The sequence below is a fragment of the Tilletiopsis washingtonensis genome (assembly GCF_003144115.1).
Source record: "Tilletiopsis washingtonensis strain MCA 4186 unplaced genomic scaffold FA09scaffold_2, whole genome shotgun sequence".
Classification (NCBI taxonomy): Eukaryota; Fungi; Basidiomycota; class Exobasidiomycetes; order Entylomatales; genus Tilletiopsis; species Tilletiopsis washingtonensis.
The window spans coordinates 559373-583194 of record NW_020311999.1 but is presented as its reverse complement, the minus strand read 5'-3'; the positions used below and the strand labels follow the sequence as shown (position 1 = coordinate 583194).

Genomic DNA, 23822 nt, shown 5'->3' with positions numbered 1-23822 from the left:
GGCGCGCAGAGAAGGAGCGGCAAGGGGCACGCGGAGGAGAGCACGGGCGGCGAACATCTGGGAGAAGGGACGGGCGTGAGCGCTAGAGCGGCCATGTGACGAAGAAGCGATCGGTTTGCGCGGTGCCTGCGTCCGTCAAAGCGATGCCCCCCGAGCCAGAGGTTGCACAGAGACTCCAAGCGCGAGGCCTGGCACCCGCTCCCTACTTTCCCGGCGCGCTGCTCCACTGCACCGCTGCAAACAGCATCGCAAGCGCAGACCGTTGAGCCGGCTATAGATCCGCTCCCAGCGCTCTGCCCCATCGCATGCATCGCACCCGGCAGGGGCGAGCAGCATTCCGGCCCTTGCTGCTCCTGCCGGTGGTGCGCGCCTGTTCGCGATGGCAGGCGCGGGCGACATCGCTGTGCCATCGAGCAGATGGAGGGGTGCTGCGTGAGGCGGGCAAGACGCCCGAGCAAGCTCTGGCGCCGACGCGCCCCGCGACACGCAGAGTTGCGAAGCACAAGCAGCCACGAGCTGGCGCAAGCTTGGCCTGAACCCTCGCGGCGACAGCGGCGCAGCGAAGGGGCCGCGCTCAATGCCAGGCTTGTGCAGTGCAGCGTGTGGCGTGTCGATGCGCGATACTTACGGCTGCGACGGTGAAGGAGGAGGAGGAGATGTGGTGGTGGAGGGAGCAGCAGCAGCCAACGCCCTCTGCCTGCGCCTGCGCCCGCTCCAGTGCGCGGCACGGCTCGGCGACGGTCGGGCGCGGGCGCGTAGGTCACGTGCAGCCGCGAAGCTTCCCCCACGAGCGCGCCGCCGCGCCGCCCGCCCGCGCGCCTCGCCCACGGCCAGCCGTCGCGCCGTAGCCACGTCTCTGCTTCAGCGAGAAGCGAGCTGCTCGTCTCTACCCTGCCGCACGGCTCACGGCACCTTCCAGTGCACACCTTCGCCCGAGCTCAGGCGCAGCCAGCGCTGGCGAGCCGCTCGAGCCGCAGGGCGCGCCGAGCGCCGTATCAGCGCGGCGCCGTTTCGCACCCACGCCGCGGCTTGACGTCGGCCGGCCGGAGCGCTGCTGGCGCTGCCGGTGTTGCCTGTGCCTGTGCTGAGGGCTGAATCTCGCCTGCGCGCGCCTGAAATTTCCTTCCTGCAGGGGCCGCGCACAGGCACGGGCGCAGGGGCAGCGGGAGGGCACGCACGCACGCGGCACTCGGCTGTTGCGCGCGGCGGATGCTCTGAGCGCTGGTGCAGTGCCTGCGCGACGCGTGGCGCTGCTGGCCTGCTGCCTCGCCTGCGCCTCCTTCGCGCGAGTCCCTGAGCGCGCGAAAAATGTCAGTCACAGCCGAGAGGAGGGCACGAGGAGGGCGCAGGCATGTCACCGCCCGTGCCGCTCGTGCCGCTCGCCTCACCACCACCACCACCCCAACCACCACTCACTTCCCGGCTTCCCGTCTCTGGCTCGTGTCTCTTGGTCTCGGTTCCTGCCTGCTGCTCGCTCCCACCGCACGCCGCGCGCCTGCCCGCGCCCCCGCCCGCTTCTCACCCCCCTCAAAGCGTGGCCTCACCTCCCTCTTCCACCATGTCTGCTGCCAACGGCGCCTCCGCCGCCGCCGCGCCCCTCGTCAAGGCCGTGCTGGCCGCGCCCGACGAGGCCGCGGCCCAGCTCGCCGCCGAGCAGCTTGCCGCGCACGTCAACGAGCACGGCCTGCGCTCGCTCGAGGCGCACGGCATCCTCGATGCGCTCCTCACCGCGCTGCGCAACAAGAAGTCGGCTTCGGAGCGCGAGAACGCCGCCGTGGCGCTCGGTGCGCTCATCACCAAGGTCGGCGGCAAGAACGCGCCGACGCCGCTCGGCGCCGAGCCCTGGCTGCTGGCCACGCTGCCCGGCCTGCTCGACCTCTACGCCGACAAGGCCGACCCTGTGCGCCGCGCCGCCGAGAGCGCCGTCAACAGCTTCTACGCGCTGCCGCCGCCCGAGGCCGTGCCCGAGTTCCTCGAGACGCTCTACGAGATCCTCGACTCGAGCGCGCCCAAGTGGCAGAGCAAGGTGGGCGCGCTCAAGCTCATCGGCAAGATGGCCAGCGCGGCCAGCGAGCAGGTGGGCGAGCAGCTCGTCGAGCTCATCCCGCACCTCAAGAACTGCATGAGCGACACCAAGGCCGAGGTGGCCAAGCAGGCCGTCAAGACGACGACCAAGGTCTGCGGCGTCATCGACAACAACGACATCCGCCCGCACCTCGGCTCGCTCGTCGAGACGATGCGCGCGCCCGACACGGTGCCCGAGTGCATCAAGAGTCTCTCGTCGACGACGTTCGTCGCCGAGGTCACGGGCCCGGCGCTGGCCATCATGGTGCCGCTGCTGGTGCGCGCGCTCAACGACCGCAACTCGACGGTGCAGCGCTCGGCCGTCATCATTGTGGAGAACCTGACGAAGCTGGTGCGCGAGCCGCACACGGCCGTGCGCTTCCTGCCCGCGCTGCGTCCCGGTGTCGAGCGTCTGGCCACGGGCGCCGCCTACCCCGAGGTGCGCGTGCTGGGCACGTCTGCCCTGGCCACGCTCGATGCGGCCACCAAGGCTGTGGGAGAGGCCAAGGACGACGCAGACCCCAAGATTGCCTTTGCTGCCAACCGCGTCGCCGCTCACCAGCGCATCAACGCTGCGCTTACCGGCCGCGTGCCCGAGGAGCACAAGGATGTCGCCTCCGACTCGTGGGCGCAGACGGGTCTGCTCTACCTCGCCTCGCTCGTCGCGCGTCTCTCCGACAAGCGCATCGTGAACGCGGCGTCGTGGAACGAGGCCTACGTGCTGCCGTACCTGCGTCGCGTGGCCGCCTCGGACGAGAAGGCACAGGAGGCCACCGACGCCCTGCGCGCCGAGTACGTCAATGTCGACGAGCAGCGCTTCGGCGCGCCCGAGGAGGACGACGAGGAGATCTCTGGCGAGTGCCTCGTCAACATCAAGTTCTCGCTTGCCTACGGCGGCCTGCTGCTGCTCAACCACACCAAGCTGCGCCTGCACCGCGGCCACCGCTACGGCATTGTCGCCGCCAACGGCTCGGGCAAGTCGACGCTGCTCAAGGCGATGCGCGACGGCAAGGTCGAGAACTTCCCGACCGAGGCAGACGGCATCCGCACCGTCATGGTCGAGCACAACCAGGGCGACGGCGCGGGCGTCAAGATTGTCGACTACGTCTTCTCCGACGAGAAGGTGCAGAAGATGGGCAAGACGAAGGAGGAGACGCACGCCGCGCTCGCCGATGTCGGCTTCGACGAGGAGCGCCGCAACGCCGGTGTCGAGTCGCTGGTGAGTGGCCCTCGCCTGTGCGCGCGTGTGGTGCTAGCCGCTTATCTGCCTCTGCGTGCCTCCAGTCCGGTGGATGGAAGATGAAGCTCGCCCTGGCGCGCGCCATGCTGACGGGCGCCGACATTCTGCTGCTCGACGAGCCGACGTGAGTGTGCAACCGCGCGCAGCTCGCCTGCATTGCCCACGCTCACACGCTTCCGCGCAGCAACCACTTGGACGTCGGCTCCGTCGCCTGGCTGGAGAAGTACCTCGGTGAGTGGCCGCGTGCTTCATGTGCGCTGGTCCATGTCTGACGCCCCACGCGCCCCAGTCTCGAACCCCAACGTCACCGTCCTCACCGTCTCGCACGACTCGGGCTTCCTGGACAACGTCTGCACGGACATCATCCACTACGAGAACAAGAAGTGCGTTGGCGCGGCCGTGCCTGCTCCCGTCTGTCCTCTTGCTGACCGCGCCTTGCGCGCAGGATCAAGTACTACAAGGGCAACCTCTCCGACTTTGTCGGCAAGAAGCCCGAGGCCAAGTCGTACTACTCGCTCGCGGCCACGAGCATCAAGTTCTCCTTCCCGCCGCCCGGCTCGCTCGTCGGCGTGCGCTCCAACACGCGCACCATCCTCAAGGTTGCCGACTGCACGTTCACGTACCCGGGCGCGCCCAAGCCGAGCCTGCGCAACGCCAACATTGCCGTCAGCCTGAGCTCGCGCATCGGTGTGCTTGGCCCCAACGGCGCGGGCAAGTCGTGAGTAGTCGGCGAGCATGAAGCTTCTCACATAGGCGCACACACTGACCTCCCTGCCCAGCACGCTCATCAAGCTGATGACGCAGGAGAACCTGCCCGACACGGGCGTCGTGACGCAGCACCCGTCGCTGCGTATCTCGACGGTGGCGCAGCATGCGTTCCACCACATCGAGCACCACCTCGAGAAGACGGCCGTCGACTACATCATGTGGCGCTTCGAGGGCGGCATGGACAAGGAGCTGCTCGAGCTCGCCACGCGCCGCATCTCTGCCGAGGAGGCCGAACAGCTCGCCAAGCCCATCGTCTCGGCCTCGGGCGTGTCGCGCACGATCGAGATGATCGTCGGCCGCCAGAAGCAGCGTCGCTCGTTCAACTACGAGATCAAGTGGGCGCGCCACCAGCACAAGGACAACACGTGGATCCCGCGTGAGCGTCTCATCGAGCTCGGCTTCGGCAAGCTTGTGCAGCGCTTCGACGACGCCGCCGCCGCACGCGAGGGCGCCGGCAGCAAGGACCTCAACTCGGTCGCCGTGCGCAAGCTGCTGCAGGACGTCGGTCTCAACCCGGCCATTGCCGAGCACAACGAGATGCGCGGCCTTTCGGGCGGCCAGAAGGTCAAGGTCGTGCTGGCCGCGTCGCTGTGGAACAACCCGCAGCTGCTGATCCTCGACGAGCCGACCAACTTCCTCGACCGCGAGGCGCTGGGCGGTCTGGCCGTGGCGATCAAGGAGTGGGCCGGCGCCGTCGTCATCATCTCGCACAACCACCAGTTCGTCGACTCGCTCTGCTCCGAGATCGTCACGGTCGACGGCGGCCAGATTGTCAGCCACACGAAGCGCGCTCTCGACGGCGCGCAGTTCGCCGATGTCGACGACGACGATGTCGCCTCGACGCCGGGCGTCGGCACGCCGGCGCTCACGGCGCCCGGCACGCCCGTCAATGGCGCCCAGACGCCGGCGCGCGGCAGCTCGCGCGCCGCCTCGCGCCTCAACTCCAAGGCCGGCACGCCGACGTCCTCCGCCGCGCCGACGCCTGCCGGCTCGGGCGACGAGGGCGCGGGCAACGACCTCGGCTTCAAGGCCAAGAAGAAGAAGAAGATGACGCGCAAGGAGATTGCCGAGCAGGCGGCGCGCCGCAAGAAGCGCCTGGCCGACTGGCTCGCGTACGGCCAGACGGAGGGCACGCCGCGCCCCGTCGACACCGACGACGAGGAGGGCGAGGAGAAGAACAACGCCTCGACAAAGGCGCTGCTCGGCCGGCGCAAGTAGAGCGTCGTCGTCGTCGTCTCGCTGCCTCCTCCTCGTCCGACGCGTTTCCCCTCGCTCCCTCCCTGGCTCATACACATTCCCTTGTTCATGAACATCCCGTCACGCATGCCTCGCGCTTCCTGTCCCCTCTCGACCCCCCAAAAGCCCTTGCGCCCCTCATACAGCACCCCGCCGAGCCCTCTATTACGCGGCCTCCCGTCGCTGCCCAGTTCCCGGATTATTTCTCACGTGCAATCGATAGAGCTCCGTCCCGAACTTCGAGTGAGCAGACGATCAGGCGACGCAGAGAGTGATACAGGCGGGAGCCTTTCGATTGAGCAGAGCGAGACAGCGGGCGATACAGGTGGGCGAGCGCGCGCGCGAGCGAGAAGAGCGAGAGCGGGTGCGAAGGGTCCGGCTCGGGAGTGTGGGCTCCGGCGGGATGCGGATCGGCGGCGGCGAGGACAGGACGGAGACGGAATGATACAGTGATGACAGAGAGGAACCGGGAGAGGGAGAGGCGGAGAGATTAGCTACGGTAGGAGGAGACGTGGCGCGCAAGGCGCGGCGCCGAGATGATGGGCGGCGAAGACGGCAGCACGGGCACGCCGCGCCGCACGCTGCGCTTGGGTGGCGTCGCCACGTCGTGGGGACTGTAGGACGACATCGGGCGGGGCTTCTTGCTCTGCTGGAGCAGCTGCGGGCTGCAGGCGGCACTGGCGGCACGCGCGGCGGCGGCAGAGGCGCGCGCCTCGGCCATGGCGTCGATGTCGCGCTCGGCGTCCATGTCGCGGCGCACCTCGGCGAGACGCAGCGCCCACCAGCGGCGCTCTTCGCGCTCTTCTTCGACGTCGTCGAGCACGCTGTCGCCGATGGACGCAAACGTCTTGACGCCGTCGGCGAGCTTGGTGCCCTGCTGCGAGCGCAGCGTCGCGTTGAGCACCTCGCTGGCGCGGTCGGCCAGCTCTTGGTGCGAGGGCGAGCGAGGGTACGGCAGGCCCGACTGCAGCAGCGCCACGAGATTGGTGCGGTCGCCGGTGCGCGCCGCCGCCATGACGAGGTCCGTCACCTGTGCCTTGCGGCGCGGCCACTCGGCGTGCGCCGTCGTGGGCTGGTCCGGCTCGCCCAGCATGGGAGAGGACGGGTTTGAGAGCATGACCGACTGGCGGCGCGTCGAGGCGATCGACGAGAGGAGCGAGCGCTCGAGCGCACGCATCCACGTCGCGCACTTGCTCTCTGGCGCGGCGTCCTTGCAGCGCTCGCCGTTCTCGTCCAGCGCAGAGAAGGAGAAGAAGAACGACGCCGGCCCGCCGCTGGGCCGCTGAGCGTCGCGCACGCCAGAGCTGCCATCGACCTTGATCGGCAGCACCTCCAGCTCGAGCAGGAAGGGGTGCTCGGCACACTTGCCCGAGTGGTCGATGACGTTGAGCACGCGCGTGAGGCCGACGTTCTCGAGCAGTGCGAAGCGGTCGGCCAGCGGCGCCTCAGACGCGGGGCTCTCGGCCTGGTGCGAGGCCGAGTTGCGGCGCAGCTTGGCGGACTTGCCCTTGACACCGAGAGCCGGCGAGGCTGTCTCGGCAAGCGTGCCGTCGGGCAGCGCCAAGATGACCAGGTCGGAGAAGACGTAGGCCTGCAGGTGGACCGCCGAGTCGTTGGTCTGGCGCTCGCGCTCTCGTGCCGCCGCCTTGCTGCTGGCTCGCACGAAGAGATTGGCCATCGAGGACTTGCGGTTCATTGAGCGGGGTGGCGCCAGCGGCGCGGCGCGTGTCGGATGTGTCGCCTGTGGCGTGATGGCAGAGCTGCCCGAGAACGCCCTGCTCGGTTCGCACGACGCGGCAGACTCGGCGACGTCGCTGCGGAATGAGGGCGAGCGGGCGCCGATGCTCGGCGATTGGCGGCCGTCAAAGGTGGGAGACGGTGCCGCGCGCGGACTGTTGATGCGCGAGAGCTCGGAGGGCGAGGCAGACGAGAACGAGGAGACTGTGGCGCTGCTCGAGTTCGACCACACCGAGCTGCGGGCCGGGTCGCCGCGTGTCCGAGAGGCTGCTGCGGAGCGCAGGTTCAGAGGCTTGAAGCCACTCGCCGGTGCGCGACCCGGCAGGACCGGCGAGCCCTCGTCGGCCTCGTGTGCAGAGCGGCGCTGCTCGCCGAGCTGGCCACGCTGCTCTGCCGTCAGCTGCACCCAGCGGAGCGGGCCTTGCCGGATGAGCTTGCGGTAGCGCGTGGCCAGGAAGAAGCCCGACGGCAGACCAGAGATGCATTCCTCGAGCGACACGAGCGCGTTGTAGTCTTCCTCGCGCGCCTTGACGTTGTTCATGTCGCGGATGAGAGCCTCGGTCTTTGTGTGCAGGTCGCGCGTCGTCGCGTGGTCGGGATGCTGCTCAGGCGTCAGTTCCAGCAGTTGCTGTGTCGAGACACGTCAGCGTAGCACAACTCGTCCTCTGCGCGCAGGCACGTACCTTGAAGAACAGCGGGTACTTCATGAGGCGCTGCACGGGCTTGAGCAGGAAGCTGCTGAGGCTCATCGAGCTGCACTCTGGGATGCGCAGCTGCTTCTCCAGGAAACGGCCAAAGGCCGTCGCGTCGGCATCGCGGATGATCGCCTCGATGGTGCGCGTCACATCCTCGAAGCGCACGAGGTACGGCTGGTGCACGACGAGGCCATCGACGTGCTTGAGCGCGCTCGGCGCGATCTGCACCACGACGGGGCTGGGATGTGCGGCGCGGGAGCGGTCCAGCGAGGCAGAGAGCTTCGAATGCAGCTGCAGAATGTCGTCCAGCCAGTCGAAGAGCCGGGCGGCCGCGGTCGGTACGCCAGGCATCCAGCGGCCATCTGCGGTGCGCAGCGGAAGCGAGAAGACGCGCTGGATGCTGCAGAGGCTCTGCACAAAGGAGCGCTCCGTCGCGCACAGCTCCCAGATGACCTCCTGGCGGTGCATCTCCTTGGCGCCGAACTGTGAGCAGAGCTGCTCCCAGACGCGCGGGTGCAAGGAGGAGCGCCAGGACGACTGCGACGGCGCCTCGTTGAGCTGGATCGGCGTGGCGTTGACCATGGCAGTGAGACGACGGTATGCCTGCACGCTCTTGCGATTCTCGGCGGCAGCTGCCGAGTTGCGCGGCATCTGGCTGGACATGCGGCGCGACATGCGCCGGCTCTGGCGGCGCGCAGAGGCCGAGGGGTACGCCTCGCCAGGCGCGGTGTCTGGGTTGGCTGCGATCTGGGGCCGCCTTGGTGCACTAGCCTCTCCGCTGCGGGTCTCCTTGACGCTAAAGATCTCGCGCTCCGTGAAGGGCGCAGTTGGGACGGTGCCAAACGACTGCCGCCACGCGACGAAGTTGCTGTCCGCATGGTCGGCCTCGTCCGCCACTTGCAGCTCGAAGACAGGCTCGGATGCCGCCGGCGTCTCGGGCTCCTCAGAGGAGAGCGAGGCGGAGCGCGTCAGAAAGGGCATCTCTGGCTCCACGCAGTCGCTCGACTCCTCCTCGATCGCAGCGTCGTGGAGTGTGCTTGTGGTCTGGGCCTGAACTGCTTCCGAGATTGCTGGCGATGTGCCTGCTGGTTCGATGAACGCCGACTGCGGTGGGCTGCGGACGGCAGAAATGGCAAGCATCTTCGACAGCCGCTTCGAGTCAGGGCTGGGGCGCCCGATGATGGAGCGTCGACAGTCGGTGCTGTAGCGGACGGACGTGCGCCAGCCAGAGGGTCCGCGGGCGCAGCCGTGCTGCTTCTCGAAGGCATCGGCGGCCTGGAACCAGGAGAGCGCCTTGGACTGCCGCGAGGCTCTGTTGGACCGCCACACGCCCTCGTCGCCCTCATCGGCGCTCTCGAACGCGTCGCAGCTGTCTTCAGAGGACGAGTCCGAGGCGGCATCCTCCAAGATCTCGAACGGCACGCTTCGTGCTGGCGGCGGGGGTGGAGTTGTGCCGTCCAGGTTGATGCCCAGGCCACTAGCCAGGTCCGCGAGGTCCTGCGGCCGGGCGGTAGCTTGCTGCATCGAGCTGAGGCTTCGCATGGACGCCGATGCGGCCCACGCCCCCGGCACCGGCGTGGAGGGCCCACAGACGTCGGCGGCGGGCGTCGGCGGCGGCAGGCTCTCGAACTCGAACGAGTCCGCTGCGGGAGACGCAGTCGGAGTGACAAACGCAGACACGGAAAGGCGGTTCGCGGGCTCCGGCACGGCTGATGCCTGCGGCACATGCGTGGTACTGAGCCGATGCGCTACCGGCGGGCTGAAGGACACTGGCGGCAGCGGGATCGGCTCCTCCGGTGTCGCGACGGTGCCAGGCTCGGTGGCACACATGTTGCTCTGCACCTCGTCGTGCGTTGCTGCGAGGTTCTCCTCCTCGTGCCATGGCCGAGCGCCGTCGTAGCGCTCGCCAAACTGCCGCCAAAGCTCAATGGCGCTGCGTCGCTCGTGATTGACGTCCCACGGGTCGAAAGTCGCCCCAACCTCCTGGTCGACTGCGCCACCGCGCCACTCGAGGTCGCCGTCGAGGTCCTGCGCGTCGCTGTCGTCCGTTGTGGCAGGCATCATCTCCCACTCGATGTTCTCCTCGTCGTGCATGCTCTGTTGCACGTCGCCGTTGTCCCCGGCGCCAGCGCCGTCGCCCTGGCTCGCCGCATCGTCGCTTGCGACATCGACCGCGACGAGGGAGTACGCGCTGGTGCGGAAGCCGGTCGGGTCCGGACCGGGCGGCTGCGTTGACGCACTCGGCTGGGCCATTGGCAAGACAGGCGAGACCGCCAGCTGCTGCGCCGGGCCTACCTCGTTCCCTTCCTCGAGCGCGACTTGCTTCTGGACCACAGAGAGCCGGCTGAGCCGCTTTGAGCTGACTTCTTCCGAGGAGGCAAAGGCAGGCAGAGCTGCAAGCGGCGATGGAGACCGCGTGACGTGCGGTCCAGAGGCAGAGCGAGGGGCCATGGCCGGCCTCGCGCTGGCGACACGCGCAGAGTCGTCCGATCCGCTGCTTGCGTAGCCGGACGGCTCGCCGGTGCGAAGAGTCGGCAGGAGCATCGAAGCGCGCCGCGCTGACCGTGGCGGTCGCTGCGGTGCCAGAGCCGCCGGCGCGTTGGACACCTGGAGCGACGTCGAGGCGGAAGCATCGAGCTCAGCGGCGCCACCGAGGTCGAATGGCCGCAGGCTCGGCAGAACGCTGAATGGCTCCAGCGGCTCGACAGCAGCCTCGTCCCTGCTGTGCAAGGCTCTCGGACGTGCAGAGGGAGAGCTGTGCACACTGTGCGCCGTCGCGGGCGGGCAGTGTGAGTTGGCGCGCGCTCTTCGGGTGCGAGGCGCAGCGTTGATGCTCGGCGACACCGGCGAAGGACTTGCGAGTGCCGCGGCATGAGACCATTCCTGGACTTGCCGCGAGACGGAATGGGCACGTTGCCGGGGCGAGGGACTGCCGTTGAGCAGATCGCCGGCACGCAGCTCAAACACAGGACCCGACGGACGGTGCTGCAGGCCTGAAGTGGACAGGACGCGCGATCTTCGCTTGCCACTGGGCGGGAGGAGCTGTGAGCGGTCCGAGTCGGAGGTGTCGTAGAATGTCCTGGCGTGGCCGTGCTCAGAGGCCGGCGACTGCAGCGCCGACAAGAGGCTGGAGCCGCGCTGCGCATCATGCGTGATGATCTTGGTGACGGAGCGCGAGCGCCGTCGCAGCTGCGTGGGCGTCGGCCCGGGCGACTGCGCCTGGACGACGCCGAGCGCAGGCCGCGAGACGTGAGCTCGCAGCGTCGGCTCACGCTCGCGCGCAGGCCGAGCAGAGGGTTGCCGCCGCGAGTGCGAGTGCTTCTGCATCGACTCCTCTTGCTGGGACTGCAGCTGCTGCAGGTGCTGGTCGAGCAGATCATCGTCCGAGAACTGAAAGGCGGGAAAGTCCAGCATCGGCTCGACGCCGTATGCGCCCGCCGACACCGAGTGATTGAAGCTCTGCGTCCTCGGGCGTGGCGACGCGACGGACGAGGGCGTGAGTGCCGACTCGTCGAAGCGCTGGTCAGTCGAGCAGCTGGACTGCGACATGGACTCGGACGAGTCGCTTTCAGCCGGCAGCTGGCCGAACGTGCCGGCGCCAATCGCCTGCGTCGTCCTGGGCTGTACATGCGCTCTCCGTGCACCAACGCCTGCCAGGCCTGCCACCAGCTCTGCAGTGCGGTGCATCTCGTCGAGCGACAGCGTCGTCAGCTTGTAGTCTTGCTGCGAGGAGGGCGCAAAGGAGGGGAAGCGGCCATTGTCCTGCGCGGCCAGAGCCAGCACGGCGGCGGCAGAGGCAGGCGACGGCAGCTCAGGCATGGGCGAGTTGCACGGCGGCGGCGCAAGAGCCACAGAGAGGCTGTACTCGCTGCTGCTGGCCGAGCCCGAGGCGTGGTGCCGGCTGGTGAAAGGGCCCGGCGCACTGGGACGCCGCCAGGCCGGCATTGGCGGCGAGATGGCGGGAAAAGAAGCGGCGTTCGCTCGCTGCGCCTGGACATTCATCGACGCCGCCGAGCGCGAGAGACGCAGACGCGAACCGAGCGAGCGGCCGCCCCCGCTGCGCGGCGGGTTCATCGGAGAGGCCATGAGGTGTGCAAGCGCACGGCGCAGAGCCGGTCAGTGCGGAGCGAATGGCACAACGATGGAGAAGCGAGAGTGATGCGTGAGTGGATGACGAGGTGGTGGTGAGGCGACGAGGAGAGGTGTAGAGGAGCTCCACGAGACGAGGAACCAGGGCTGCCCGCAAGACGGGGGGGCCGCCGAGCGATGGCGAGAGCGAGATGCATGCAGCTTCGTTCGACGCTGCAGCAGGCTGCGATGCCGGCGGGCGGCTCTGCGCTCACCATGCCACCACGCTGCGTGCTCCGGTACAGGCAGACTGCGGCATGGCGGGCGGCCGAGGTGCGAGGCGCGGCGGACGGGTGCGGACGGCGCGTGCAGGGCGAGCCACGGCGCGCACGGCCGAGTGTCAGTGGGCAGCCATGGGCCACAGGCGGGCACCTCTCAGTCCGCTCGGCAGCGGCGGTGACGGCGCCGCAGCATGTCCGGGCCACCGCTGTGGTGAGCAGCGTCGGGGCGAGGCAGGCTCCTTGGCTGCAGGGCGTGGCGAGCGCAGCGGTCGTGAGGGAGCTGCAGCAGCACGCGAGCCGTTGCGCCTGGCGCGGGCAGCGCTGCCGCCTCGCCGCGCGCGAGACGCAGGCGCCGCCGCACGCAGCCGCACGTCGCTGCGCTGCGCACCGCTCGCCCTCACAGCGCCCAGCGCCTCGATCGCAGGCTTGCGCTGCTGAGTCGGGCCACGCAAAATGTGCCGATGCCTCGCAGAGAGGCCTCCACACGAGCGCGCGAGCCAGCCGTGCACAGCTGCCCGCCGGTACGCTGGCACGCAGGCTTCGGCGCGCGACGACGGCCTGTGCAGGCCGCGAGCTGCACCGAGATCGACGACCCCATGCTGTCATCACACACAGCAGGCATGGGGCGTCGCAAGAGCATCATGATTAGCTGCCGTCGTTGAAGGACATGTGCGTGCTCTTGCGCCGCATCTCCTGTGCCGTGTCGCGCCCGGCTGCCGCCTCCGTCGGCTCATCGGGCAGCGTCAGGGTGAGGGCTGGGACTGGCGCAAGCAGAAGCATCAGTCCACAGGCACCAGGTCATGCACCGAGCAGCAACTCACTGGGCCGAGAGAGTCCGTCGGGCCGCAGCAGCTCGTCGAGCAAGAAGCCAAACGACAGGCCAACGTCGCGCAGCTGGTTGGCGCTGCTCTTGGTGATCTCGATGCACTCGGCGATGATCTTGGGCTCCTGGTCCGCCACGCCATACACCTGCCGTCGGAAGATCTCTGCATACGCCTCAATCTGTGCAGCAGCCCAGCGCACAAAGCCTGTGGGCGCATGTAGCGTCAGCCGGGGTCCTTCAGCGCCCTGTCGACATGCGGCCACCTACCGCTGGCCATGCGATTGTCCTTGAAGGCACTCATGTACCACTCGCTCGTGTTCTTCACCAGCGTAAAGTGCACGAGTGCCAGTTCGGAGATGTGCAGACTGACGTCGCCCTCGAACTTGATCTGTCGGCTGCGACGCCGGAGCAGCTCGCTGCGCGCCGCCAGGAAGAGTTCGCGCGCCTTTTCGCCCTTGTCGAGACGCAGCAGCAGTGCGGCGTTGCGCACGACGGCAGACTTCTTGAGGAAGGGCGAGGAGAGATCGTGCGAGATGGCACTGACTAGCGAGGCGGTCAAGACGTTGAGCTTGGCGGCGAGATCGCGGTGCGCTTGGTCTGTCGGCGCATAGGTTGAGAGGGCGCCTTTGCCTGCGGATCTGACGTCAGCAATCTCGGTGCGGCAAGGCCTCACTCGTCAAGCTCACCCTTCTCAACCATGGCCACCGCGTCGCTCCACTCGCGCAGCGCGATCGCGACCGCCAGCTCATCTGCAAAGTCGTTGATCCATCGGCCTGGATCCTTCTTCTCGCTCGCGGCAGTGGCAGCCGCAGCAGCCAGCACGCTGCCGTCCTCGCCGGGAAAGGCGCTCATGCCTCGGTCGCCCGCGACGTCTGGGGAGCGCAGCATTGCCGGCGTAGGACCACCGACGAGTGTGCTCTCGCGCTTGCGCGCCTCGGCCTCAGCCACGCTCTCCTTGCGCCGCTTGCTCGCCAGCTCCTCGGCCACTTTGCGAAAGGCATTGAGCAGCGCCCGCTTGTCCTCGGCGCGCTCGGTGCGATAGACGAATGTCTCCTTGGCGCGCTTGATCTTGACGGCATTGGTCAGATCGCCGCCGTCCTTCAGGTCAATGACGACGATTTCTCCCAAACTGAAGCAGCGCTCGGCCACCAGTCTGACGCGCGCACTCATCTGTCGCTTCTTGCGCACAGCAACGAGCAGCAGGTCGTCGAGGAGAAAGAGCGCGACGCCCTGCTTTGGCTTGTACGTCGCCGCGTTGAGCTCGGTGAAGGAGCTCGCCTCGGCGATGAGATGCCGCCCGGGAATGTAAGGCAGGAACTTCTGCGAGCCCTCGATGCCCTCCCAGAGCGACATGATCTGCGCGCGGTAGATCTGCTGCAGGTCGAGCGCCGAGTTGCGGTTGCCTCGACCGTAGCGGCTCAGTGTCCCATCGATGAGGCCTGCAAGCGGCATGGTCAGCTCAGGCCCGTGCTGGTTGCGCTGCGGATGCAACTCACCGCCCTCGGTCTCTTCGAGCTGCAGCGCGTGCGGCAAGCTCTTCCACTCCTTGACCAGCTCCTTGAGCTCGAGCATCTCGTTTTCCAAGCTGCTGATCTCCTTGCTGACGCGGATGAAGTCGTGATAGTCGTGGAATGACGCAGCCTCTGCTGACTTCTGGCCAGACTTGGCGCGGGCACCTGTGCAGCGGCTTGAGAGGGATGCAGATGGCATGGCTACGATGCGCGACTCACGCTCGTCGCTGCTGCGCTCTTTTCTGCCGCTAGACGGCTGACGCGCCTCGTCCTCATACGTCTGATAGTCGCCCGGCCCATCCTCAAAGCCATCGCCCATGATCGGCAGCGGCTGTCCGTAACCATCAGTCTGCGACAGCGCCGAGTGGGGCATGGGAGGCAGGGCCGGCGCCGTGGAGTAGCCGCCGGGTCCAAGCTCGGTGGGCTCGGCATAGCGCATCGAGAGCCGCTTCTTGAGGTTCGAGCCGACTTCAGAGGCGCGCGAGAAGCCGCCTCGCCGTCCGGACGTCGGCGTGAGGCCTTGATCACGACTGCCGCCGCCGCTGCCGGGCACGGCCTTGCGCGAGGCACTGTTGGGCGCTGAGCCTCTGCCCGCGCTGCTCTGACCCCAGTCCTGTCCGCCACGTCGCCCCGAGGAAGGGCCCGGGGCATCGCCGCTGGCACTCTGCTGCCCGCCGCGAGCGTCGTCGACGGACTGCGAGGGCCCGGCCGACTCGCGCGAGGCGTAGAGCGTCAGCGGACGCGTGCGCAGCGAGCGCGACATGGCGGCGGCGCGTGCGGCGAGCTGCACAAAAGAGACCGCTGCGAGGGCGAGTGACGAGGAAGAGGAGGAGGAAGTGGCGGTGGTGGTGCTGTGCCGAGGCTGAACCCCTCGCTGGAGAAGCACTTTGGCGCCGCCTCTCGTGCGCGGCAGGCCGCACGCGCACGCGGCGAGGGGTGGTCCGCGCGCGCGGCGACGCGCAGGCACGCCGCCTGTGTCCGCGTCGCGCGCCTGTTGCTGCTGGCAGCTCAGTACCTTCAAGCGCCCTGACCGTCCATCTCCACCACACCCTTGGCTCGCAGCGTCGACATGGTCGTCGGCGCTGTGTGCGCCCGATGCAAGCTCGACGTCGGAGGCGGCGCAGTGCCGGAGTCTCGCTGCTGAGATCCACGCGGCGTGCATGATAGGCGCCTCGGCCACCGGCGGCAGCGGATGCTTCCCCGCCTCCACTCGACCCCGACTCACGGCGACTGTGCAGCCACACATCGCTGACGACGTGCGGCGAATGCGAGGCCGCGGCTCCTTCTCTGCACACCCTATCAGCCTCACAATCAAGACACCGCCATGATCACCCTCTGGTCGCTCGACAATTCGCGCGGTGAGCAGCGCGGAGCCGACATGATCGGACGAGGGCTGGCTGACCTTCTCTGCACAGCGTTCCGCGTGCACTGGCTGCTCGCCGAGCTGGGGCAAGAGTTCGAGCTGCACACCTATCCGCGCGAAGGCGGCAAGCGGGCGCCCGCAAGCATGAAGAGCGACTCGAACTTCTCGCTCGGCAAGAGTCCCGTGCTGCAGGACGGCGAGCTGACGGTGTGGGAGAGCGGCAACTGCCTGCAGTGCGTGCCTTCGTGCCTCGGTTAGTCGTGAGGTGGCACGCTGATGCCCTGATGCATAGGTACTTGGCGGAACGCTACGGTGCCGAGCAGGGCTTCTTGCCCGGTACCTCGGACTGGGCTGCTCGCACAGAGGTGCTGGCCTGGCTGCATTTCAGCGAGTCGACGATGCTGGCGAGTTGCCCTTCGGCTGCTGTGGCCCTCACACAAGCTGACACGCGCGTCCGCATCAGCACGCCTTGGCCATCATCTACGCCCGCTGGTTCACGCCCGACCATGCCGATGAGCTCGAGGCGAGCGCGGCAAAGAACGTGCTCAACGACCTGCAGTTCCTCGAGGACCAGCTGGCGAAGCGAGCGTCGGGCCCCAAGTTCATCGTCGGCGACAAGCTGAGCATTGCGTGCGTAGGCAGCTCCGGCTTGTGCAGGCTCGCTTCCGCGCTGACACGCACGGCGCCACAAGCGACATCTCCTTCACCTTCACAGCCGAGTACATCTTCGGCAAGGAGATTGCGCTCAAGAGCCACGAGGCAGAGAGCAAGTACCCCACCATCGTGGCGTGGCTGCGCGAGATGGAGCAGCGGCCCGCGTACGACAAGACCGTGCGCGAGGGCGCAAAGCACGACTTCTCTCTCGTGCACGGCGCCGGTTAGGCGTGAGCGAGGGGCGCAGCACTGAGGCTCGAGGCTGCCTCGCTGGCAGCCAAATTATAATCTGATTGCTTCCTTCCCTTCCAATCTCCACCTGGAGAGATGCTCCTGCGGCCCGTGGCCCAAGCGGACGCTGACGTGCAGCCCTCTCTGCCTGCTGCGCCTTGAGCCATGCCCTTTCTCCCTTCCTGTCCGGGTGCCCAGCAAATGGCGCTCCCATGCGCGAGCCCATCAGGACTTGGACTTGGCCGCCTTGCGCCACCTGGCCTCGCGGTCTCCGCCGTACGAGCCCACGTCTGCGCGCTCGAAGGCCTCGCGCCCAGGCCGGCCGACGCCCGCCTCCTTCTCAAACGGCTCGTCCGAGCTGCCCTGCACGCCCAGCTTCACGCCCTGCTTGCCTTGCGCGACTGCCTTGGGGTCAATCTTCTTGGAGCTGTCGTCGGGCTTGGTAGTGAAGCGCTTCTGCACGGCGCGGATCATGCTGCGGACAGACAGCGTCAGCCAGGGCTGCGGGCGTCAGAACAGGCAGCTGCACGCACGCGCGGAACCAGACAAAGTTGAGCGTGTTGAGCGTGATGTTGCCGACGGTGTAGTAGACGCGGTACGACATCGGAATCGCGGGCACGTGCGGCACGGCGGGGAAGTTGACCTCCATGAACCACGAGTAGGACTGCGGGCTGCGTCAGCAGAGGTGCCCAGGAGGCTGTGGGAGGGACAGCACATGCACTCACATTGTAGACGCCAAACGTCAGGCGCGCAAGGACGTACGTCGAGAGCAGGAAGACGGCATTGATGAGCTGCGCACGCGAGCCCGTCTTGCCGCACTTGTCGAGGAACCAGTGGATGTTAAGGAACGCTGGCGGGCGCCGCAACATCAGCTGAGGTTCGCTGCAGCGCAGCAGGCAGCTTCTCACGCGTGCTCAGCTCCCACAGCAGGAAGCCCAGGCCGTCGTAGATGAAGATGGGCCGCTGTGCACGCGACGTGTGAGCTATGGGCATGAGGGACGCGGGGCCTCGGGCAGCCTCAGGCCAACGGTTCTATGCGCGCGGCCGTCTTTGCGTCGCGCTGCACCGGCAAGCACTCACGTATGCAAGCACGAACGCCGAGAGCGCCACGAGGCCGTGCGCGACGAAGGCCGGCCCGTCGTACTGCGGAGCCGGTCAGCGCGCATCCCGCGGCCACGCCCACGCCTGGCCACGCACGAGGATGGAGACGACCGAGTCCCAGATGAAGTAGCCAATGGCAATGGCGTACACCGTGCCCGCCTCGTAGGTGTAGCCGTAGATGCGGCGCTGTGCCATGGGGTGTGTGGGGTCGCTGTACACGTCGTACCACACCTTGGCACAGAGCGGCGTGATGAGGGCGGCATGCACGAGCGCGACAAAGTGCACGTCCCACGAGATGCGCGTGGAGCGCTTGAGCTGCGGGTAGATGGTGGGGAAGAGGCGCGGCGAGAGGTGCGAGGAGAGCAGCTGCAGCGACACCCAGAAGGCCAGCGACTTGACGATGGTGCCGGCGTGCAGCGGCAGCACGGAGAGGCCGAAGCGGTCCGCCAGCGGCTGCACCAGCGCGCCGGCATCGGGGATGGAGAAGGCGACCATGGCGTGCGCGAGCAGACCGGGTGCGCCCTGGGAGCTGAGTATGGCGGTGGTGGTAGGAAGACAACGCCGGGTGGCAGGCATCGGGCGCGGCCGCCATCCAGACGCCGCCCGTGCGCTCGCGGAGCCCGAAGGCGGGCGAGGGGCGCGGCGATCCGCGGCCTGCGCGCCTCTCGCGTCGCGTTCGCCCGCTCGCCCGCCGGCTATCACGCTGGCCCCAACGACGGCTACCGTGCCTCCACCTCGACGTGCATCCTCGGGCACGCACGCCTCTCGGCCTCACTCCCGTCCATCACTACCGCGCATCGCACAGGCAAGGAACAAGCGGCAGGGCACGACGATGGATGAAGCATTATCAAGTGAATATGCTAGGCGCGACGAGCTGTAGGTGGGAGCGACGTGGGTGCACGGAGAGCTGCGTCGCTCGTCGTCGCGACGAGCATGCCGGCCGCGACGAGTCGGATGTCTGCCTACACCAGTGAGGGCATAGGACAGCGCCCGACGTTGCCCGGCAGAGCGCTCTTACGCGTGGTAGGGCGCCGCTACTCGGAGGTCTGGCCCTCCTCGCTGCTGAAGAACATATCTTCGTACTTCGGCGCCAGCGCGATCCACTCGTAGCCGCTCTGCGTGCCGCGCGGGCTGAAGCGCACAAAGCCCGCCTCTTGCGCCTGCTGCGTGTACTGGCGGAAGCCCTCGGGCGCGCCGTGCGCCGCGTACCACTCGGCCGCCGAGGCGGCGGGGTTGATACGCACCACCTCGAGGCCGACCTTGGAGCGCAGCACCTCGCGCTGGCCCGTCTCCTTGCGCAGACGCACCAGCACCGTCACCAACGGCTTGTAGTTGGCGCGTGCTCGCACGTCGGGCGTGGCAGGCGCGGCACTGGCACTCGCGGCCGCCTCGGGAGTGGGGGTCGAGGTGCCGGAGCGCGGAAGCGGCGCAATCGGTCGTGCGGCCGGTGTGTCCTTGACGGCGGCCGGCGGGTCCTTGAAGACAGGCGTCTCGGCGGCCGTCTCCTTGATGGCCGCAGGCTTCTCCTCGACGGCGGCGGTAGTCTTCTTGACAGCAGCGGCCGGCGTCTCCTTGACCGAAGCAGCTTCCTCGCTGTTCCCGTCTTCCGAATCGTCCGAGTCATCCGACTCGGTCGCCGCACCAGCGCTTCCGTCGGTGCTACGAGCGCCGCGCTTCGGCTTCTTGTCGACGACGAGGCGCGGATGCAGGCGCAGGGGCGTGGCCATCTCCGGCGAAGACGCGTCAATGACGAGCACCTCGGCCTCCTCTGCGCGCTGCAGGAGCACAAGCCAAGCATCGGGCGAGCGTGCCAGGTTGCTCAGTCGTGTGTGCTTGACGTTGGTGCTCGTCATGAGATACTTGCGCAGCGTCTCGGCGGGCACCACCATCCTGCCATCGCGTCGCGCGTTGCCCAGGTAGTTGGCGAGCGGGAAGAAGGGCACTGGCGCGAGGCCGCCCGACGGCTGGCACGGCATGAGCTTCTCAAAGTCGGCCAGCGTAAAGCCTGGCAGCGGCTTTGCGGTTGCGGGTGCGGCGGGAGCGCCGCTTCCGGTGCTCGAAGCAGTCTTCTTCAGCGGCGACGAGGTTGCGGCTGCGGCAGGGGCGGTAGGCACGGCCTGCTGAGACGGCCGCTTGACGGGCGACTCAGGTCGTGCAAGCTGCTTGACCGGCGACGCGGCGCGGTTCGGCAGGGCCGACTTCGGCCGTTCGCTCTCCACAGCCATGAACTTGGGTTGCGTGGGAGGTGCGGACGCCGCGCCAGAGCGGAGCGCGGCGCTCGTCTTCGACAGTGTGGATGCTGCAGGAGTGGAGGGCGTGGCAGGCGCGATGGGCGATCCGTGCAGCGGCGAGCCTGGCGCAGCAATCGAGCGCAGCGCCACCCACTCGCTGCCGGGGTGACCGGCGCTGCCGAGCGTGATGTAGCCGGCGGCCTGCGGACGAGGCCATCAGCTGGGAGCACGAGACGTGAGGCAGAGCGGCTCACCTCGGCGACAGCGGCGTAGTCGCTCCACTTGGCGGCGCCTGCCTTCTGATAGATCTGGCTGTCTGCCGACAGGAGCTTGATCGAGACGGAAGTGCGCAGCGGGCGCGGCTTGCCGTCCTTGCGGAAGTCTTCCAGCACTTGCACGAGCGGAGCAAAGACTGGCGCGACGGGCTGGCCGCCGGGCCCAGTGATGAACTTTGATGCCGAGGCGCCCGCAGCGAGATGCAGGTTGGTGCTAGACTTCTGCGCCTTGGGCGTCTCGGCGACGACGGGTGCTGCGGTCGGACGCTTTGCTGGGCTACTCACGCCAGCTGAAGGGCCAGAGTAGGGCCGCCCGTAGCCATTCACCTCCATACCCAGCACGTCTTGCCTCCAGCGCAGGCAGACGTTGGCACTTGCCTCCAGAATTGGTGGCGCTCCCACGGGCGGCGTGATGAGCAGCACTGAGTACTGCAGTTGCTCCAGCGTCAGCATCACGCTCGTTGCGCAACGACCGGGCACACTCACACTTCGGTTGCGCAGGCAGCCCAGCGGATACGCCATGTCCCGGTCGCCGGAGATGAGCACGATGCGCGCAGGGCTCGGCTGGTCAATCGCATATGCGAGCATGTCGGTGATGAGCTGCAGAGGCTGGTGTCAGCCTGCGCCTCGCGCGTCATGTGTCGCAGCGCCTGGCGCACCATCTTATCGGCCACGTCCTTTCGCCCGGACTTGGGTGCTGCAGGTTGACAGGTCAGTATACCGGCTATGCGCCCCTGCGTTGCGTGGCTTCCACAGCGAGCCACAACACAGCTCTACCGAGCGTAGGCCTCGGCCTCGATGCACAGGAGACGTCGCAGCGGACTCACTGTCTATCAAGCTGACACCACAGCCCTGCAGTTCGCTGCGCAGGTTCACCTGTGCCTGACTGGGCGCCGCCGACGCATCGCTCATCTCTAGGTACGCCTTGAAGCTGACGATTGGGCCCGAGGCAGCCAAAGGCTCGCCGCCGTCGCCGGGACCGCGAACGGAGGCAGGCCCGACGCTCTGCACCGCCTTGCGAATCGACTGCACGATGGCGCGGCCTGAGGAGCCGGTCGGCGGAGCACAGTTCTGCGATGAAGGCGCGTGAGCCTGTGAAGTAATCTGAGCGAAGCTTGGCAGCGCTCACGTCGACGTCCCAGAAGATGGCGACCGGGTTCAACGCCGGCGGCCCCGCTGACAGCGGCAGCGCAGCGCGCTTCGGGCTCGACGATGCCGAGCCAGAGTCGTAGTCATCGTCGCTGGCGCTCTGTGCATTCTCGCGTCTGGCAGCTGCCTTGGCGCGTGACTTTTGCTTCCTTGGCTCGTCGCGAGGAGCGGCACTGCTGGCGCTGCGCGGGTAGAGGTAGACGCCGGCGCCGAGCAGCACACAGGCGCCGGCGGCGATGGCGGCGGAGCGCGCTTGTGGCCCGAAAGCGGGCAGCGCGTCCGACATGGAGAGCCAGGGGAGTCGAGGTCGAGGAGGCGGTCGAGACTTGGGTGTGGCAGAGGCGGACGTGGAGAAGAGTGAAAAGAAGCAGCCAAAGGAGTGATGCAGCGAGACCTGGCGGCGGACGGACGGAAGGGTCACTCTAGAGCGGCCAGCGGACTTGAATGAGAGCTAGGGGCGACGGCGCGGAGCCGCGCGTGGTAAAGTGGAACAGGTGGCGGCCGGTGGGGAGGGGGAGAGGAAGAGGGGCCCTTTGGCGCCGAGCTGCGCCTTCATCCTTGCGCCACCCCTCGCGGCGCTCGTCAGCAACGCGCGCGGCGCTGGCGGCCTGCCCCGAGTCCCGCGAGGCGCGCGACGAGCGACCAGACCAACACCTCCACACGTGGGCAGGACGCCCTCAGCTTCTCGCCTCAAACCCTGGCCTTTGCCTGGCGACAGCAACGGCTACAGCTCCATCCATTGCATTAAGTGAGGGCGCCGCATTCGTGTAAACAAGAAGGAGCACCGGTTACCTCTATCGCTCTCCGCACGCGCGTTCACTCCGTCTTGAGCTTGTCCGCCGCGCCATCCTTCAGCTGGCTGGCCTTTTGCCGGAGCATCTCCAGGCGGCTCTTGGCCTCCTCGCCACCCTTGCTCGCCTGCTTCTGCGCCTCATCGGCGCCCTGCTGCATGCGTGCCTTGGCCTCATCAGCGCCCTGCTGCACGCGCGCCTTGGCCGCGTCGAACTTCTCGCTCGCCTCGTCGCGCAGGCGTGCGCCCTCATGCTTGGCCTTCTCGGCGCCCTCCTGCAGCTTCTCCTTGCCGTCGTGCAGCGCCTCCTTGGCGGCGAGGATCGGGTTCTTGCCCTTGCCCATGAACGTCTCCTCGATGCGGTCGAAGACGGTGTCGACGACCTTCTCGACGGGGTGATCGAAGAGGTACGGCTGGAACCGAAGAGGTCAACGATGCGCCGCGGCAGAGGCGAAGCGTGTGCGCTCACCAGAGCGGGAACAAAGGCAAGACCGGCCACCGTAGGGCCCGAGGCGCGCACGCGCTGCGAGGCAGACTTGGCAAAGAGCGGGGCCGAGTAGCGCACGATCTGGAGGCGACGGTGTTAGCACGCGCCTGCACAGATAGAGAGCTGCAGCAGCTCACGCTGTGGATGGTGAATGCTGGCAGTGCCATGCTGATGACAGGAAGCGAGGTGAGCAGAGTTGCGCAGCTCGCAGGCTTCGAGGCGGACTCACGAGGCGATGCTCTGGAACACGGCACGACGGGCCATGACGAGGCCCACGTGTCCAAACTCTCCATGCTGCTGCGAGTTTTCCTCCAGCGTGCCCTCTGCCGGCGGTTTGTCGCCCGAGGCGATGGCGCGCCGGCGCAGCTCCGTCTTCTCGCTCTCCGGCAGCGCGTTGAAGGCCTTTGCGGACGCGGCCTCGCCGGCGGGAGCGCCGGCGGCCCACTGCTGGTGCGCCTTGTAGCCCGCGTAGCCGACGTCGCCAGTCAGGTAGAGCCAGGAGACGGCATAGGCACCGCGCACAAAGGCGGGAGAGGTCAGAGGGCGGAAGGCCTCGCCAATGTCTGGGCGAGCAGCGTGAGTGTGCAGCCTTCGGCGCTCAAGCAGCGACTTCCATCCGCGCGGCGTGCATGCCCGCCTGCGCGCCCTGCGCCCCCACACCCAAAGGCGCATGCTCACCGGAAGAGTATGCCACGTAGCGGCTCGACGCCACGAGCAGCGTGCGCAGCCGGTTGGCGTAGGCGGCGTAACGGGCGGGGCCGTCCTCGAGCACCTCCTCGACGCGGTCGTCGCCGGGCATCGACATGGCTCAGTGGGCTGCAAAGAGGAGAAGCGGCGGAGAAGGAGACTGTGGAGGCGGCGAGTCCGGAGGAGGCACAGCAACGAGAAGGAGCAGAGCTGAGAGTTGAGGAGCGGACGCAAAGCAGCAGCAGCAGCTTCCTTCCCTTGTCGCGCAGCGTGCGGCGCTGCCCGGCCGGAGCGCTGCGCCGGTGACGTCGTGTCGCAGGCGCCGCCGGCGCGGCGCCGCGCGGCGCGGGATGCGGGACAGCAGCCACGCGCGCCGCCAAGCGGAGCCAGACCCTCAACCTCGCGCTCGCCGATGGCGTCGGCTCCTTACC

General features: G+C 68.0%; 7 protein-coding genes across 7 annotated transcripts; 2 read left to right on the top strand and 5 right to left on the bottom strand.

Moving 5' to 3' along the window:
* Positions 1 to 1387: 1387 nt before the first annotated feature.
* FA09DRAFT_304040 (putative mrna export factor elf1) lies at positions 1388 to 5543 on the top strand. Its single transcript, XM_025740457.1, has 6 exons — positions 1388 to 3283; positions 3349 to 3428; positions 3489 to 3535; positions 3594 to 3687; positions 3750 to 4022; positions 4084 to 5543. The coding sequence occupies exons 1-6, from the start codon at positions 1559 to 1561 to the stop codon at positions 5288 to 5290; spliced, it is 3426 nt and encodes a 1141-aa protein (XP_025601132.1). The 5' UTR covers positions 1388 to 1558; the 3' UTR covers positions 5291 to 5543.
* A 255-nt stretch (positions 5544 to 5798) lies between these two features.
* On the bottom strand, positions 5799 to 11826 carry FA09DRAFT_336251 (hypothetical protein; the record flags this gene model as incomplete). The annotated part of the gene is made up of 2 exons (XM_025743864.1): positions 5799 to 7673; positions 7729 to 11826. The coding sequence occupies 2 exons, from the start codon at positions 11824 to 11826 to the stop codon at positions 5799 to 5801; spliced, it is 5973 nt and encodes a 1990-aa protein (XP_025601131.1).
* Positions 11827 to 12887: 1061 nt separating this feature from the next.
* On the bottom strand, positions 12888 to 15186 carry FA09DRAFT_293361 (hypothetical protein; the record flags this gene model as incomplete). The annotated part of the gene is made up of 5 exons (XM_025740045.1): positions 12888 to 13117; positions 13180 to 13542; positions 13599 to 14351; positions 14409 to 15002; positions 15087 to 15186. 5 exons carry the CDS (start codon positions 15184 to 15186, stop codon positions 12888 to 12890), a joined length of 2040 nt encoding a protein of 679 aa, XP_025601130.1.
* Positions 15187 to 15451: 265 nt separating this feature from the next.
* On the top strand, positions 15452 to 16752 carry FA09DRAFT_327572 (glutathione S-transferase). Its single transcript, XM_025741450.1, has 5 exons — positions 15452 to 15781; positions 15839 to 16019; positions 16079 to 16190; positions 16250 to 16416; positions 16479 to 16752. Exons 1-5 carry the CDS (start codon positions 15748 to 15750, stop codon positions 16666 to 16668), a joined length of 684 nt encoding a protein of 227 aa, XP_025601129.1. The 5' UTR covers positions 15452 to 15747; the 3' UTR covers positions 16669 to 16752.
* Positions 16745 to 18330, bottom strand: FA09DRAFT_314588 (DUF887-domain-containing protein). Its single transcript, XM_025740772.1, has 6 exons — positions 17869 to 18330; positions 17752 to 17814; positions 17580 to 17634; positions 17397 to 17521; positions 17205 to 17335; positions 16745 to 17146 (listed from the first exon to the last, which is right to left on the bottom strand). Exons 1-6 carry the CDS (start codon positions 18265 to 18267, stop codon positions 16897 to 16899), a joined length of 1023 nt encoding a protein of 340 aa, XP_025601128.1. The 5' UTR covers positions 18268 to 18330; the 3' UTR covers positions 16745 to 16896.
* A 267-nt stretch (positions 18331 to 18597) lies between these two features.
* On the bottom strand, positions 18598 to 21937 carry FA09DRAFT_327570 (hypothetical protein). The gene is made up of 6 exons (XM_025741449.1): positions 21408 to 21937; positions 21106 to 21349; positions 20938 to 20975; positions 20765 to 20878; positions 20258 to 20707; positions 18598 to 20204 (listed from the first exon to the last, which is right to left on the bottom strand). The coding sequence occupies exons 1-6, from the start codon at positions 21711 to 21713 to the stop codon at positions 18807 to 18809; spliced, it is 2550 nt and encodes an 849-aa protein (XP_025601127.1). The 5' UTR covers positions 21714 to 21937; the 3' UTR covers positions 18598 to 18806.
* A 209-nt stretch (positions 21938 to 22146) lies between these two features.
* FA09DRAFT_327569 (hypothetical protein) lies at positions 22147 to 23595 on the bottom strand. The gene is made up of 5 exons (XM_025741448.1): positions 23383 to 23595; positions 22934 to 23267; positions 22842 to 22872; positions 22687 to 22785; positions 22147 to 22630 (listed from the first exon to the last, which is right to left on the bottom strand). Exons 1-5 carry the CDS (start codon positions 23507 to 23509, stop codon positions 22244 to 22246), a joined length of 978 nt encoding a protein of 325 aa, XP_025601126.1. The 5' UTR covers positions 23510 to 23595; the 3' UTR covers positions 22147 to 22243.
* Between the last annotated feature and the right edge of the window lie 227 nt (positions 23596 to 23822).